General features: G+C 40.9%; 1 protein-coding gene across 5 annotated transcripts in view; it reads left to right on the top strand.

Annotated features, from left to right (window-relative positions):
- The window catches only part of CARMIL1 (capping protein regulator and myosin 1 linker 1), a 190,218-nt gene that overhangs the window by 158,017 nt on the left and 17,416 nt on the right, over positions 1–14,785 (top strand). For 3 of the 5 annotated variants that reach the window (XM_085052394.1, XM_085052396.1, XM_085052398.1), the window contains exons 30-33: positions 4,158–4,175; positions 8,141–8,207; positions 8,520–8,716; positions 13,013–13,119. In XM_085052394.1, the coding sequence (XP_084908520.1) occupies positions 4,158–4,175; positions 8,141–8,207; positions 8,520–8,716; positions 13,013–13,119 (389 nt within the window). The remainder of the gene's footprint in view (positions 1–4,157; positions 4,176–8,140; positions 8,208–8,519; positions 8,717–13,012; positions 13,120–14,785) is intronic. The other 2 variants (XM_085052395.1, XM_085052397.1) reach the window with 1 other exon arrangement.

The raw sequence follows: 14,785 nt of genomic DNA, 5'->3' as shown, positions 1-14,785 counted from the left end.
TAGAGTCCATTTGCCCTTCCAGGGTAAATTGTATCTGACTCACTGTGATAAGTCTCCCTGTAGCATTTCCCATACAGAATGTCACCACAAATAATGCATCATCTGCCCACAAAGGGTGTGATGATGGTGGCACAATGGCTGGTTGCTTTTGTCTCCATGACTGCTTATCCTTTTGGTAGCTGTTCACTTCAGGTTGTTGGAAGGAAGGAGAGACACAGAAGTTGTGTTGGTTCTCAGTCCTGGGAAGCTGTAGAGCGGGCAGGTACAAGAGTTCTTTTTCATAAAATCATCAAATGGTTTGGGTTGGAAGAGACCTTTAAAGATCATCTAGTTCCAAGTTCCTGCCACAATTAGGAACACCCTTTGCTAGATGAAGTTTCCCTAAGCCCCATTCATCCTGGCTTGAACAGGATTCAGGAGTGTGTTGCCTGAGAGTTGCTTTAATGATGTTCTTGCCCAGGGCACCTGATACATATGGTAGCTGTTAAAAAATTGCCTAAGGGTATCTTGAACACCTGTCCACCCCTCCACGTTTGCTGAGTTTAAGAGCTTTTTATTCTTACTGTATGGAAGATTAGGTCACAAACAAAGTAATTTTTGCATCCATGTTTGCTGGCTGAGGGTAATGAACAACGACAAGCAAGCAGGTTGTGGTGACTTCAAGAGATAGTTTGTGTCATCTGACCTGCAGCAGCACTCTGTTCTGCACTTAGTTTTTAACTAAAATAAATATAAAAGCAAAAGTAATGTAGTTGGAACCATCCTTTTGGATCATCTTGAAGCTCAGGTGCTATAGAAATTGTTAACCTCTTCATGAGCAAATAGAAAACAGAACTGATGCTATGGAGAATTGCTTTTTCTCTTGCAGGTGGTAGTTGCAGGCATGAATTCATTGCAGGATACTGATTCAGAATGTGGAATTAAACATTTGCTTTAATAGTTTTAGGAACTGCTTGGTTTAATTTATGTGTCTGGTTTTTTATTCTTCACTATAAAAGCTTTGATTGTTTATATGCAGGAATGTTTATTAGCAGGAATTTTTTGTATTACTTGAAAGATACAAGTGCAGAATTATTAATTAAAAAGAAACATTGAAATGCTTGATGAAATATCACAGAGTACATGAGCCACATCTCAGCAAGCAGAAAAGCAAGGATTTCTTGGCTAGTAAAATATAACAAGCTCAAGGGCAAATCTACTGAGCTTATCTTACTGCAGTGCTACTCCTTTCAGAAAATGTTTCAGTACAAAGTAATTCTAAAGGTCAGGGTGGTTTAGATGAAATTAATTGAATTAATTCTGAACCATAGCTCCTTCCCTAGAAATTCAGCTCTTGAGAGAGAGGAGGAAAGAAACATACTCCTGAAACTCACGTGGATTATTTGTATGCCGTATTTATTTACTCTATCTATCTATCATCTGTCTATCTATCTATCTATCATCTGTCTATCTCTCTAATCTATCATATTTCCAAATAAGAGTACAGAACTCTGAAATACAAAGGTAGGGACCAGGTCCTCTGCTGATGTAAAAATGCATAGCCTCTACATTCAGGACTGTGAGTGGCTTTGCTCTTCTATCTACTGCAAAATACTCCATTAGCTGTCACAGATTTTAGCATTGCATTTAACTTTCCAAGGACAATGGCACTTGAGGGGGAGATTCTAAGGACAGTGACTCAGGTTACTGTAACTGCTGGTGAGAAGTGCATCACTGATTTTCTGAAGCCACATGGAAGGTTTCACACTGGAAATCACGTCATAAAATTTTCTGTAGCTGAAGTAAGCAACAACAACTTTCTAAGGATTTCTGTACAAATGGTGAGATACCTGCATGTCCAAAGATTTCATGTGCAAAAACCAGAACTGGTGAATTTGCTGCTCTGCTTTATAAAGTATACATGAAGTTTTTTTTTTTAATGAGACAACAGATGTGTGACACTGTGTCAAAGGTAGTTAGGAGACTAGAAGACTAGAACTGTGGGAAATATTGACTGGAATGGTGTCATGGCAGCTTTACAGGTGAAGATTCCTTACAGCAAAAGAAAACAGCGGGACTTGTAATAGAATACCTTGTTTTCTTATGCCTCTTTCCTAAAAAGGCATACTCCACAAAATGCATGTAGCTGAAAGGGTACAGCACTGGATAAATATGTTCCGTAAAATTCCTTTGAAATATTTTCTCTGACATCTCAGACCTCATTGGTCTCATAACCTCAGTCATAACCTCATTGTTACCATTCCCCAATGCAATTTCTGCTTTTGTTTGGGTTTAATTTCCTTGGGATTTTTGGTTGTGGGTTGGAGCTTCATCTTCAGCAATGGCCTGTGCAGTACACTGGGAGGCAGAGACATTTTATTTTGCAACTGTGCTGAGAGCAAACAAAGAGAAGGGTTGAAAGGCCTCATGGTCTGCAGCTCTTCAGGGGTCTGAAGACTGGAATTAGGTTCCCTGCAGAGCAGCCAGATTCCTTGGTGGCTTCAGGCAAGTCCCTTGGTCTTTGCTGTGCTTAGTGGTGCTTCCTTGCCTTAACCTGTTGCCTGCTGTGCGCCTGTTTCTCCTGCCTTACCCTCCACCCACAAGCTGTTTAGCACCTTTTAATTTTTAAGTGCCTCAGTAGTGGGGAGATCACTGAAGTGTGGAAGGTAGGAGTTTCCATAAGCTCTTGTTGGATCAGGACCATAGACTGTAAAGTTCCTCAAATCCTGGGATTGCTTCCATTTATGTGTGTTACTTTGCACTTCGGTCCTCATCACATTTCCAGCTGCATATATAATATAAATAACTTTCCTGCCTATGCATTAAATACACAGAACATGCTGGAGTACTGCCATGAATGCTGTCTGAAAGAGAATCAGTGTCGCAGATTTATTTTTTGAAGTGTGCAGGAGCACTTTTTAGAAGATTGTTTCAGTTTTTGGGATGTTTGTCAAGGGATTCTGCAGTCTCTCCAGCAATCTCAGAACAGCCATAGTGAATGGTGGTGCAGAAGAGAAGAGAGAAGATAGATTCTGACAGAGTAATTGAGTAAGAGTGTATTTGTGCATGGATAGCATACAGAAACTAGAGTAATGAGGGGGTTTGCCTGAATCACTGCTAGCTGAGAACTCTCACATAAAGCCAAAGTTTCTGAAGGTAAAAGAAAATAAAGACCAAAAAAACCCCAAAACCCTGAGGCAAAACCCCAACAAACAAACAACTAACCCGGAGGGCAGCAGAAAAAAAAGGAGAGGAGGAGCTGTGTGCAAGAACATGCAGCACTTTCTTGACAAGGTGTTTAATCCAGACCATGATTACTTCTGCCACACTGCTAACACCTGCAGTGTTGTTGTAGCAGCAGTTCCCATTTAATTTGAAAACAAAACCACATTTCTAATAATTTTTTTTTCTAACTCTAAATTCAGGAAGAGCATGATTTGTCATGAACCATAGAAGAGATAGGATATGGCATTGCTTCATTTCATATAACGGCTATGCTGCTTCCTTTTTTTCTTATAATTTTTGAAGGGAAGAGAAAAGGTTGTGTTTTAGTCATGAAACAGCATCCTTCTCATGTGCCAAAAGTGCTTGAAAGTCTGTGCCTCTAAACCTCCTTATTGGAAGGAGAAATACTGTTGCTTTAGTTTAGATTTATTTAAACCTTGGGACAACAGACTTGCATCATTTTTCATTCCTTCAAGAGAAGCTTTGTTTTGTTTTCCTTGCTTGCTTGCACACCGCAACAAACTGGCAATTTTAAATTCAGAATCTTCCTTCAGACTAGGAAATAAGAGAATTACTTTTTTTTCTCGCTACTGGTGCCAGCCAAATGGAAAAACACAGTACATTGGGACAGCAGGTGGCAGGTTGGCACCACTGGCGGGTGCTGTATATTGGAAACAAATGTCAGAAAACCTTAATTTGTCCCAATATAGATCAAACAAGAGATCGCATCCTTCTCTGGTTATCCTCTGGAAATACAAAATGTGTACCACTTCCAAATACAAGGGATTTTTACCTCATTCTTGCATGTCACCTTTCCTGCTAAAACTTCCAAATGTTTTGGCTTTAGTTTTCTTTATTTTGGTGATTCCTGGTTTTGCCTCCTTTCCTGAGAACTGCTATTGCTTTGTCTTCCCCATTCATATTCTTTTTTCTTTCTTTTTTGCTGCATGGAGACTCTCTGCTGTACAAGTGTAAGTATTTTTTTAGCTCTGCTGTTTCTGGCCTACTTGTTTATGTTTTTGTGCTCCATTTACCTCTGTTCTGCCTTGAGAGTCTCCTGGGAGACTACAGTGCCATCCATCTGCACCTACAAATGAAATAGGCAGTGGTTCAGGAATGAGACTGCATTTACAAAAAGGTTCATCTAGGTAGCACCTGAATTTAAAGGATCCCTTGGTTTTAAGACCAAGCCAAAGCAGAGTGCTGATGTGGGAGGTATAAGCACAAATACTTCTGCTCAGAAGGAAAATCTGTTGATTTGCTTTTATATTCCAGCATCATACAGCTTAATGAAAGAAGAGTCCTTAATGTTCTCAAAGCTGAAAACCCATATGTTGAAGGGAGACTGGTCGGGGAGATGAATTTCAAGAGGGAGCAGCAAGTTGTTCATTAGTTTGTTTGAAATCTTTTGAAAGGGAAGTGACAGGAGGGTCACAGAGTGTCTCTGTATCTAATAGGATTGAATATAAATTACTTTGGAGTAGGAGGAGAAAAGCATGGAAATAAGCATATCCCTCGGCACTGAGAGTAATTTCAATTATCTGTATAAACAAGGGGAGTATCTGAGATCCTGTTTCTGAAAGTACATCGTTTTCTAGCATTCAAAACAGAACGATTTCAGTTGTTTTTAACTCCCAAGTGTTCTTCCACAGCTGGTAGTATAATTTCAGAAAACTCCAGAGAGCTCAAGTAGTTTCATGAGGAAGGCAGTCAGAAAACAGGAATCTGGAAAAGTGATCATGGGAAGAGATCCTGGGAGCTTAAAGTTAGCAATGACATGTGATGGTGTCCAAGTAAGCCCTTATTTGGAAGTGTGGTAGAGATTTGCTGGCTCAAATCTGCTGCAGAGGGGTGCATTCATGGAGCCATCTCCTGAGACCTCTGTGGCACAGGTGCCTGCAGACTTCCAAGAGGTCCTCTCAGATTCCAGAGGTGCAGTAGTATTTCTGTCTGTTCTGCCAAACAGCCTCATGGAAAAGTAGGCAAAACAAGGAGGAATTCAGCAGGTGGTCTGCTAGAATGGAAAGTCCGTGGAAGTTGTGTATGAGGGGAGGTTGATACTAACAGCTTGTTCCTCTGTAAAGGCCACAAGGGAAACATAAGGCCAAAAATCCACGTTGTGCTTGCGGGACCAGAGGTGATGGGAAGGCAGAAGATGCATTTCTGCCAAAGCTGAACTGCTTCCGTGAAGTGTAGGAAATGGGGCTCAGGCTGGGGAGTTAAGACATCTCCTCTAGCAATGACATGTGCTCTGCTGCTGTAGCAGACTGTGTGGTGGCTGAGATGTTAAGCAGAGATTAAGCCTAATATTTTGTAAAAGAGCACACTGGCCTATTTAAATTAATGCTTTGACCCATTTTGCTCTGCGTGTGATCTAGAAAGTTCACTTGGCAAGAAGCCTTTCATCTGTGCACTTCCTAAACAGACTAGAAAACAGAAGGTTTTCAAATAAAAGTGTATGTGGAGCTGTTATTCATGCTGTTAAAGCAAATGGGAAGCATCTCTATCCTTCTGCCTTTATCCCCAGCAACCAAGCTGCTGATGGATCATGCCAAGCTGACAGTAAGATATAGCAGAGACTGGCTTATGGTTGTCAGCACAAGCTCTGCAGGGTCATCTGGGGGCATTTTCTTGTCTGGGAAGGAAAATGAAATCATTCTGTTCCTGGTTGTTGGAGATGTATTTGGAGCATCCCAGTCCTTGCACAGGAACCTCAAAACTTGCCCTGTGCTGTTTGGCATTGGTGCCCTGGGCTGCTGCAGCTCTCAGCTTGTCTGTGTTCACCCACTCTGAGCACTGGCCGTGGCTGTGCAGCTGCTGAGTGACCAGAGCTTTCCCATCAGCCGCGTTTTCCATCCTCATTCCTGATCTTCATTAGCACAAGTTGCTGTACATCCTAGATGTAACTTCCAGTCCCACCACCAAAAAAAGCTGGGAAACAGACCAAAATGTATGTGAATATACCTTAACAAGAGAAATGGGCTATGTCTGAAAATAAAACCGGGACTACTGATACTGACTCTTAGTTGTTGTCCCTCAAATGCTGAGCAGCTTCAACTCTTTCTTACGTGAGGTGCTAATGCCTTTGGTTGTTTCAGGTTTGGGTGATGGACCAACATCTCTTGAGGTGTGCAGTTCAGAGGCTGCCCAGCTGCCTACCTATTGCACAGTCCACTGCTGTTTTGGCTGAAAAAATTCAGCACCTCTCCAGCCACTTGCCGTTTAATCCATTGCATTTAATTTATTGGTAATTCTGAGAGTAGTGCCTGACCTTTTGATGCAGCAACACTTTGCCGCCTCATTAGTGTCAGAGTAAGTCTGCTCAGGTGGCAAACTACTTCTGGCTGGTCTTGAAAGTACTGTGTTATTTACTGATGGTTGTCGAATGTGGAAGTGGAAACCTGCAACAGCTGAAGGTATCTTTTTTCCCCAACAATGTACATGGTAATAAAACCAGAGCTCTGTTGTCCAGGCTGTGCTATCACTGCCCACTCTGTAGTCTTCAAGTCCTTTTCTGGTCTTGAGAGCATGGGTAATACCTGTCCTGTTACAAAAATCTGTCATAACCATGAGTGTGTGAATAGTGGCATAACCCTTGTGACTACTTTGGGAATATGAATTCAGTACATGCAAGTCTGTGCACTGAGTTTTCCACACATAAAAACTAGCAAATGTTTGACTTGAACCATTCATCATTTGTCTGAGGTGTTAATGCCAACGATGTCTATTCTGGCTGATTTAAAATTTTGCAACTAAACTTTATTAACAGTTGTGTTAATGAGTTGCAAGCCATAACAGCTTCCTGACTGATACTCCAGAATTTGAAGCCACTAGACTTGAAGTCACTAGGCTTCAAGATGAGCAAGTTAATGGAAGTATATGGGTATCTCTAAAGCCAGCATGTACAGCTCTACCACAAAAGGAGCCCATGTTTATAGGAGCTGAGTCAGTTAAAATTAACTCTTGAGAAACCCTGCAGATTAACTTTTAAACAAAAAGTCTTACAGTGCTGAGCTGCGTTAAGAGGTTTGGAACTGGCGATGCCTCCATTTCCTGTAGCAAAACTGTCTTTCTCTCCATGCAAACTTTCAGAAGGCTTCAGTCAAGAACAGAAAGACAACTTTCTTCCGGAAAGAAAAAACTTGAGTCTGAAGTCTGGGTATTTGTGCTCTTAAGGCAACATATTCCTTTTTTTTTTTTAGCATTGTGAAGATGAGAAGGCTAATAGCACATAATTCAACTGTGTTGAATGTATAACTGTGTTGAATGTATGTCAAAGTAACATCCCACCTATTCTCAATGTGTCTAAAGCCCAGGGAGGTCATGTGTTTGCTGCAGATACTGCTAGCACTGACATAGTGGGTTTTTTGTTGTTTTTAAGAGGAGCTGTATGCTCCAAGACTCACTTTCCTAGGGAGATTTGCTGAGCTGTGTGGTGGTGTCCAGAAGCTTAGATTCCCAGTAACATGCCACTAACAAATGAACTGAGGAAGTATATTTTGTATCAAAAATAAAAGCCAGAACAATGGGTAGACTATTCCCGGTATTGTCATTAACTGAGAAATATTGGACAAAGTAATTAAGTCTTAAATGAGTCCCTTATGATCTCAAATGCAAAGGTGAGATTTTAATAGTTCCCTTGTTATACAGTTGGGGGATCAAAGAGTTAATTCTTGGATAATTTCAATAATCATCCTGTGTACAGCCTGCAGTTTTAGCAGGAAGAATAAACTACCTCCCTGGTTCTGTTCAAAGTCAGTTGAACAAAATACCAATTTAGAAGAAGTTCTGAATGTGTGAGAGAGGGGGGAAAAAACCCATTCCCTTCTGTTGTAAAACCATTCAGATTTTCAAATGGTTCATAGGCCTGAAAAACTGATTTGCTGTAATTTCTTTTGTCTCCTAAAGTAATTTTTGTTTTGTTTTGTATTGATAGATGACTCCTAAATCAAAAAGGAAAAGCATCCACAGTAGAATGCTTCGGCCGGTGTCCAGAGCTTTTGGTAAGTGAGAATTTCATAAAACCATTTTGTTTCTTTGCTTGCCTGAAGTGGTTCTAGGTGGTTCGTGGTTCTTGGAAAAGCACAGGTGATTCTCCCTCCCTCTAGACTGCATTTGTGGCCCTCACTGGCTGCTTTGTTTTGGGACTCTGCAAATGTGTTTGATAGTAAATGGTTGCTCAGGGTGCTCTGTCTGCTCACAGACACATTGTGGCCAGGCTCCCTGAATGTGCTTATAATTATTTACCACCAAAGAGGGGAATGGCATTGTATTTTGTTTTAAATACCATGTAAAAATGTTTTGATTTCTCTTAGAAATGGAATTTGATCTAGATAAAGCACTGGAAGAAGTACCTATCCATATAGAAGACCCACCATTTCCTTCCAGCAGGCCAGACAAACGAACTTCTGGATTCATTTCAGAGCTGCCATCAGAAGAAGGGAGGAAACTGGAACACTTTACAAAATTAAGGCCCAAAAGGAATAAAAAGCAGCAGCCCAGCCAAGCAGCAGTGAGTCTACATTAAAATATTGCTGGCAGTGTTGTGTGTTACTGCTTTACGCTGTGAGTCAGGTCTTGAAATGTAATGAGGACAACTGTTTAAGTTGTAAAAGCCATAAGCAACTACTTAATTTTTCTTCTGGCATTCATATCTTGCAGTGTGCTGTCCTTGTTACAAGCTTTTTGTCTTGTTTGACACAGTGTAATTCCAGGATATGTTTTATCCTTTTTTATTTTGCTTTTGTTTCTGTTTTTTTGTGGAAGCAGTTTCTGGAGGTACTTGGAGCTTTCACAGGAAATGCACAAAATATCATGAGACTTTTCAATTGTATTGCAAGGGTTTGTTAAAGTTTTAATCCTTTTTTCTGCCTGCATTAAGATGTGGTAACTTGGCATGAACTGTTATTTCTATCAGCTCTCTGAGGAGCTACTCTGTGACACCCAGCTTCCCACAGCTCCTAAACTGAAGATGGTGTTTGGGCCAGCAAATCTGCATAGTCACAGATCTGCTTTTCATGCTGGAGCCTGCCTTAGAAAGGCAAAACAGAAGAGCACTGTCTGTTCACGAAAGGCATTGGTGTGAACTCAATATACGTGTGTGGAGTTCCCACAGTTCCATTTCCTTGGCACACCACATCAGTAAAGATTTATTTCTGTGATGGTGTGTCCTCAGGGTATGTAAGGACAGATCTGGAGGAGGTACAGAGTTATCTCACAGCAACAGAGCACAGCTGATATGATAAGTAGCCCTATCAAGGGGCAGCCATTACTTCTCTGAGTTAGGCTGCCTCATAATAAATGCCTATGGCCTCTTCTGCTTCCTGAGGATTTTCAATTGAGAGGATCCTTGAAAATTTCCCTAATACTGGGAAAATTCATATCAGGCAGTGGAGTGCTTTTTGTACCACTTGGAAAGGGAGAAACATTCAAGCAAAGAGAATATTCAAGCCAACTTTCCATTCCCTTGTGCTTTACAGGGAGGGTTAGAGGTAGCAGAAGAATGGATTTGTCTCCATGTAGTGAAAACACATCTGTGTTTACTTCTTCCAGTTCCATTGCTGCAGAACACACATACTTTCCCAGTTGCTTCCCAGCGCAGAGCATCCTGTGCCATCAGCACAGGGATGTGGAAGGAGTGGGGGCGTGGGAGGGTCAAGTGTTTCATGGAACTAGGACATACAGTATCTTCTTTAACAGAAACAAAAAAGTTACTCCTTGTAGAGAAGTCTTACTTCCCATGATAATACAGTGTTGTGGGAATGTTCATCCATATTGAATTAATTAGAAAATTGGAAGTTTATTTAGTTGCAGAAATTGAAAGGAGCTTTTTTAAATTAAACTCATTTGTCCCTGTCTTGTTTTTATGAACCATTTAGTTCCTTAGTACTTCTGACCTCAAAACAAGTCCAAACAAATTTTTGAAAGACTTAAGATGTTTGTTTTGATGTTTCTGAAAATGAAACAGCCAGATTTTGAAGGTCAGAGTCATGAGTGGACTGTGACATTGCTTGCAGAGTTGATTTGCTTCTGGTTTTGCCGCTTCAAGAATACAGAAAGCCCTGCTTAGGGAAAGCACTTGAAATGTGAGATGCAAGATCTTGACCTTTTCTGCCACTTAAAGCAGGTCTTTGGGTGTCGCTGTTGAGCAGCTAGCAGAGTAATGAATGCATCGGTTCTCAGTGGCAAGAAGGAATGACCTTTATTGTTTTGATTTCATCACATTTATAGAGTTCTCAAAAGTCACCCAGATTGGTCAGTCAGAAGCCTTCCCCCAGGCCTGATTGGCCAGGCCTGCACTGCCCAAGTTCTGGGACACTGTTCCAAAACATCCAAACTTGATCTTTATTTACAAAACACAAGAAAACCTCTCATGGGAAAAACTGTGCTAGCCACATTTGGGTTGTTTGCTCTTCCCATTATTTGTAGTTAGTAATTCAGGGGGTCTCAGATTATCATAGCTGTACTTTTGTGGTTTTGCTGGCAAACAGATTTGTTCTTTGTAAGATGAAAAATACAAGAAAAGAAAGGAAAAAGCGGAAAAAAAAGAGAAACTTTTAACTTGGGTTGGGTGGGTGGGCAGAGGAAAGATCTATAATTTTGTCAGAGTTTTTACTGAAATTAGTGTTCAGAGAGAGGGAAGAGGAGAGGGGAGAAAAAGAAAAGCTCAAAACCACCCACTCCCAAGTGGTTTTAACTTTGAAGCAAAACGATAAAACAGTTGTTTATCATTTAGATTTTTGTGAGATCTTAACCTCTTGAGTTCTTCCCTCTCGTGTGAAGATTTAGTACAGCAAAAGAGATAATTCTCTAATGTATTAAAGAGATTGTGATTCATCTTACTTATTGCTGCTTCAAAGCCAGTTTTTTCCTTAACAAAGAAATATACTTGCTTTTAAAATTAGGCTAAAAAAAGAGATAAAAAAAGACAAATGAAAACACTTCCTATTTTTTTCGTTTTTTTTTTAGAGTTAGGAGGGTAAACACAAAATAAACCAGAGCTCCGTCCTACAGTTAATGCTGATACTAAAAGGTGTTGCATTAAACAGCTATAAGAAAATCCTGTGCCTTGAGGACCTTACTATACCCTCAACATTTCTGTACCTTTTTAGGAACTTGCTTCTGTTTCACGTGCAAACTGTTTTCTTGTTTTGAGGTAGGTCTTCTCATTTGCTGTAGATCATGGGATTGTAGAATTACTTCCCCTTCAGGAGATGCTCTTGCTTTTGATACTCACATGTTTATCCCTACTATCTCAAGGACTCCACTATCAATATGAAGTGGTTTCTCATTTCGATTAAAATGCGTCATTCGCTTTTATTTTGTGTTTCAGTTGAGCTGCCAGTGCTAAGGTGTTTGTGACCCAGACCTACTGACATGTTGGCATGTGCACTCCTGCCTAGTGTCAGATGTTCCAGCTAAACAAGCTCTCTACAGAGCATACCAAAGGTGGCAGAGATGGAAATCTGATAAATCATTGTGCTGCTTTAGAATAGAAAAGCAGAGTTCTTTGTAGAAAATCTGTTGCCAGTTTGACTGGCAACAAAGCAGTCATTGCCAGGTGGGCTCCTTTCAGGTTGGTATTAGATTGCTACAGCAGGTATCCATAAAATATTAACCATTGTCTTGCATAACAAAAATAAATAGACTTCTAACAGGGTTCAGCCATGGCAAGTAAAAAGTTTTGTGGTTTTGTCAAAGCATTAGTTCATATGAAACGCATTGTCCTGACTTAATGAGACTGGGTTTGATGTTAACAGCAGTTTTTAAGAGTATTTATTTTCCTTTTTAGAGGCATAGAAAAGAGTTTGTATTCCACATCAAAAGGGAGGTTGGGATTACTCTTGAGTTATGGTGGCAACTAGGAGATTCCTTGATTTGAATTGCTTCAAATTACAAACCATGCTATTTTATGTCCTGGTCCCTAGTACTAGCAAGAATATAATTGGGTTGGGTCTTGGGGAGTCCTGTGTAGTCATCTAAAAGGTTTCCATATGGCATTTAAATTGAAGGAAGTCTCTTCACTGGTAATAGAGCTTTTCCACATCAAAGCCTCGCACAGGAGCTAGACCACATGAGAAATCCTCCCAAAATCCTCCCAGAAGACTGCTTGTTTCATCTTCAGGAGGCTGCAGAGTCACCAGCTAGTCTTCACAGGGCCTTTGTGGCTGGCAGGTATTTCAAAGCCAGCCTGGTTTATATGCCTCAGGTCACCCATATTCAAAATGGGGGCATTGAAACCAAAGATGGGGAGCAGGTTTGCTGTTCTCAGACACTGAGCAAAAGTCTGTGTTTGGTTCCTAAAGTGGAACACCAAACACCTGATTCTTTATTTAGAGTCTCTGCTTTTGGAAGTGCTGGACTCTGCACTTCCATTATAAAAGGTTCTGTTAGCCTGTGGGAGCCTTGTTTCCAAATCTCCAAGTCCAAAACCCAGAACATAGGTTTTTCTCCAAAGAGGGAAACAACTGGCTGTTGAAAATACTTTCTCTTCAGGTCACCACCTGAACAGGTGCTTTTTTTGCTTGTCCAACTGACCTGGTGCTCTGTTCTCTCAAGCCCAAGACATTTGATTCCTGTCTTCATGCATTGCAGCATCCAGTTCATCACTGGTGTTTTGGGTTACTTTGCATTTGATGTAATGCATCAGCTGGCCTGGCTAGAGGGGGAATTCCAGTGGTGATTCTGTTGTCTGCACTGGGGTTTGGTTGGCACACATAATTTTTATAATGTCTTAAATCTTAATTCTTATCACTGGATCAAGCATGCTTCGATTATTATATACCAAGAGACTTTCTTCTTCTGTCAGGTGTCTGCTGGAGTAGCACCAGAAGGGGATCAGAATGGCCTCATGGGGAGAGTGGATGAAGGTGTGGATGAATTTTTCACTAAGAAAGTGACAAAAATGGATTCAAAGTAAGTTAAAAAAATTTTTAGAAGTTATTTTAGAAAATAATCCATCTTGATAGCTGGGCAAGCAGCACTTCTAAACTGTGTTTGACTCTTATTCCCAATATCCAGGGTTGCTGTTGTCAAAGTCAAAAAATACCTTAGAGGTCAAGACATTGTGAATTCAATTACCAGCCCTTAAAAGTGGCTACATTGAAATAAATTGCTTTACTATACCATGTTGGGGGAATTAATGACTAGCGTGTATTTTTGTAATTCAGTTGACTTCATTGTACCCTTCAGTGAAGCTCATTAGAGCTGAAGTAGGGCTTTGTATTGGCTGAGTCTCCCCAGTGCTCATTGTACACATGGGTGTTTCTCTCTAGTGAGGGCTGCTGTTGGGTACAGTGTTTTCATAGATGCAGTAGATTTATGCTGGTTGACAGATTTGTAGTACTCCAGGTTTAAACAAAACATTAATCTGAAAGATATGTCTCCTTCAGCTTTATATAAGGGTTATAGAGCTTATACAGTTGCTTTGTAGGTGGCTGTATCTCTACAGAGCCATGCACGTAGATGTTCCTGAATCCATGCATGTTTGCGCATGTGCACACACACAGTACCTCTGTAACTAAATGAGAAACCAAAGGTGATTTCCAGGCAACTTGGAATGACCCTTTCTGTGCTGTTGGTGACATCCATCCAGGAAAACAGTAAGTGTTAACTGGTGGATAGCTGTGCCAGGCTAAGCATATGTTTTCAAGTCACTATGAGTTATAGATATCTGTAGTGACACATGAAGCCATGTGTGATACACTATGTGAAGGCATGAAATTATGGTAGCTTCAAAAAATGTCTTAGCTGGGTTCAGTTCAGGCTGCTCACAGGCATGCATTATCCTGTGATCCCCTTGGGTCCCTGCCAGCTGCTCCTTTCAGATGTCCCTGTGAACTTGCACCATCCCTGTTTCCTCATCCCTGGCCATGCTTTTCTGAGGATCCTTATTTGCGACACCAGTAGCTCTCCTTCCAGTTTGGGTGCTTTTATACAGATGTGTATGTGCTCAGCTTTGCACTTAAGTGTGAATACTCTGTTCAGAAGATGCCTCTAGAAAATCTTAGTGGCAGGTGGGTTGTTTTGAGGCTGTTTTTTCTAGTGTGTTCTTTTTGGTTTTGTGGCTATGTTTTTTTCTTTTAAGGATGAGCATCTGCACTATAAAAGTATTCCTTACTGTGGCTGTGCCATCTAAGTCGTTTCAAGCAGGGCCCTTAAGGAACAAGATCTCCCTAAAGCTGTGTTAAACATGTGCCTTCATCAGTTCTTCTCCTTCTCTCTTTTAATGGGCAGATACAAACCACAGGCAGTGTGCTCTGGAAACAGAGCAGACTGAAATAGTATGTTGGGTGGGTTGACCCTCTGCCCACCATAGCTGCTGTATCACCCCCCTCCTGCTGGACAGAGGAGAGAAAATAAAATGAAAGGCTTGTGGGTTGATATGAGGGTAGGGAGAGATGTCTTGCCAGTTACCATCATGGGCAAAACAGACTCGAGTTGGGGGGAAAATACGTAATATATTACCAATCAAACCAGAATATGATAATGAGAAATAAACCAAATCTTAAAAATACTTGCCCCCACCACTCCCTATTTCCGAGGCTCAACTTCACTCCCGATTTTCTCTACTTTCTCCTCC

The sequence above is a fragment of the Lichenostomus cassidix genome, chromosome 2 (genome assembly GCF_008360975.1).
Source record: "Lichenostomus cassidix isolate B80296 chromosome 2, HeHo_3.0, whole genome shotgun sequence".
Taxonomy (NCBI): Eukaryota; Metazoa; Chordata; class Aves; order Passeriformes; family Meliphagidae; genus Lichenostomus; species Lichenostomus cassidix.
This window is presented reverse-complemented; position numbering and strand designations above follow the sequence as displayed.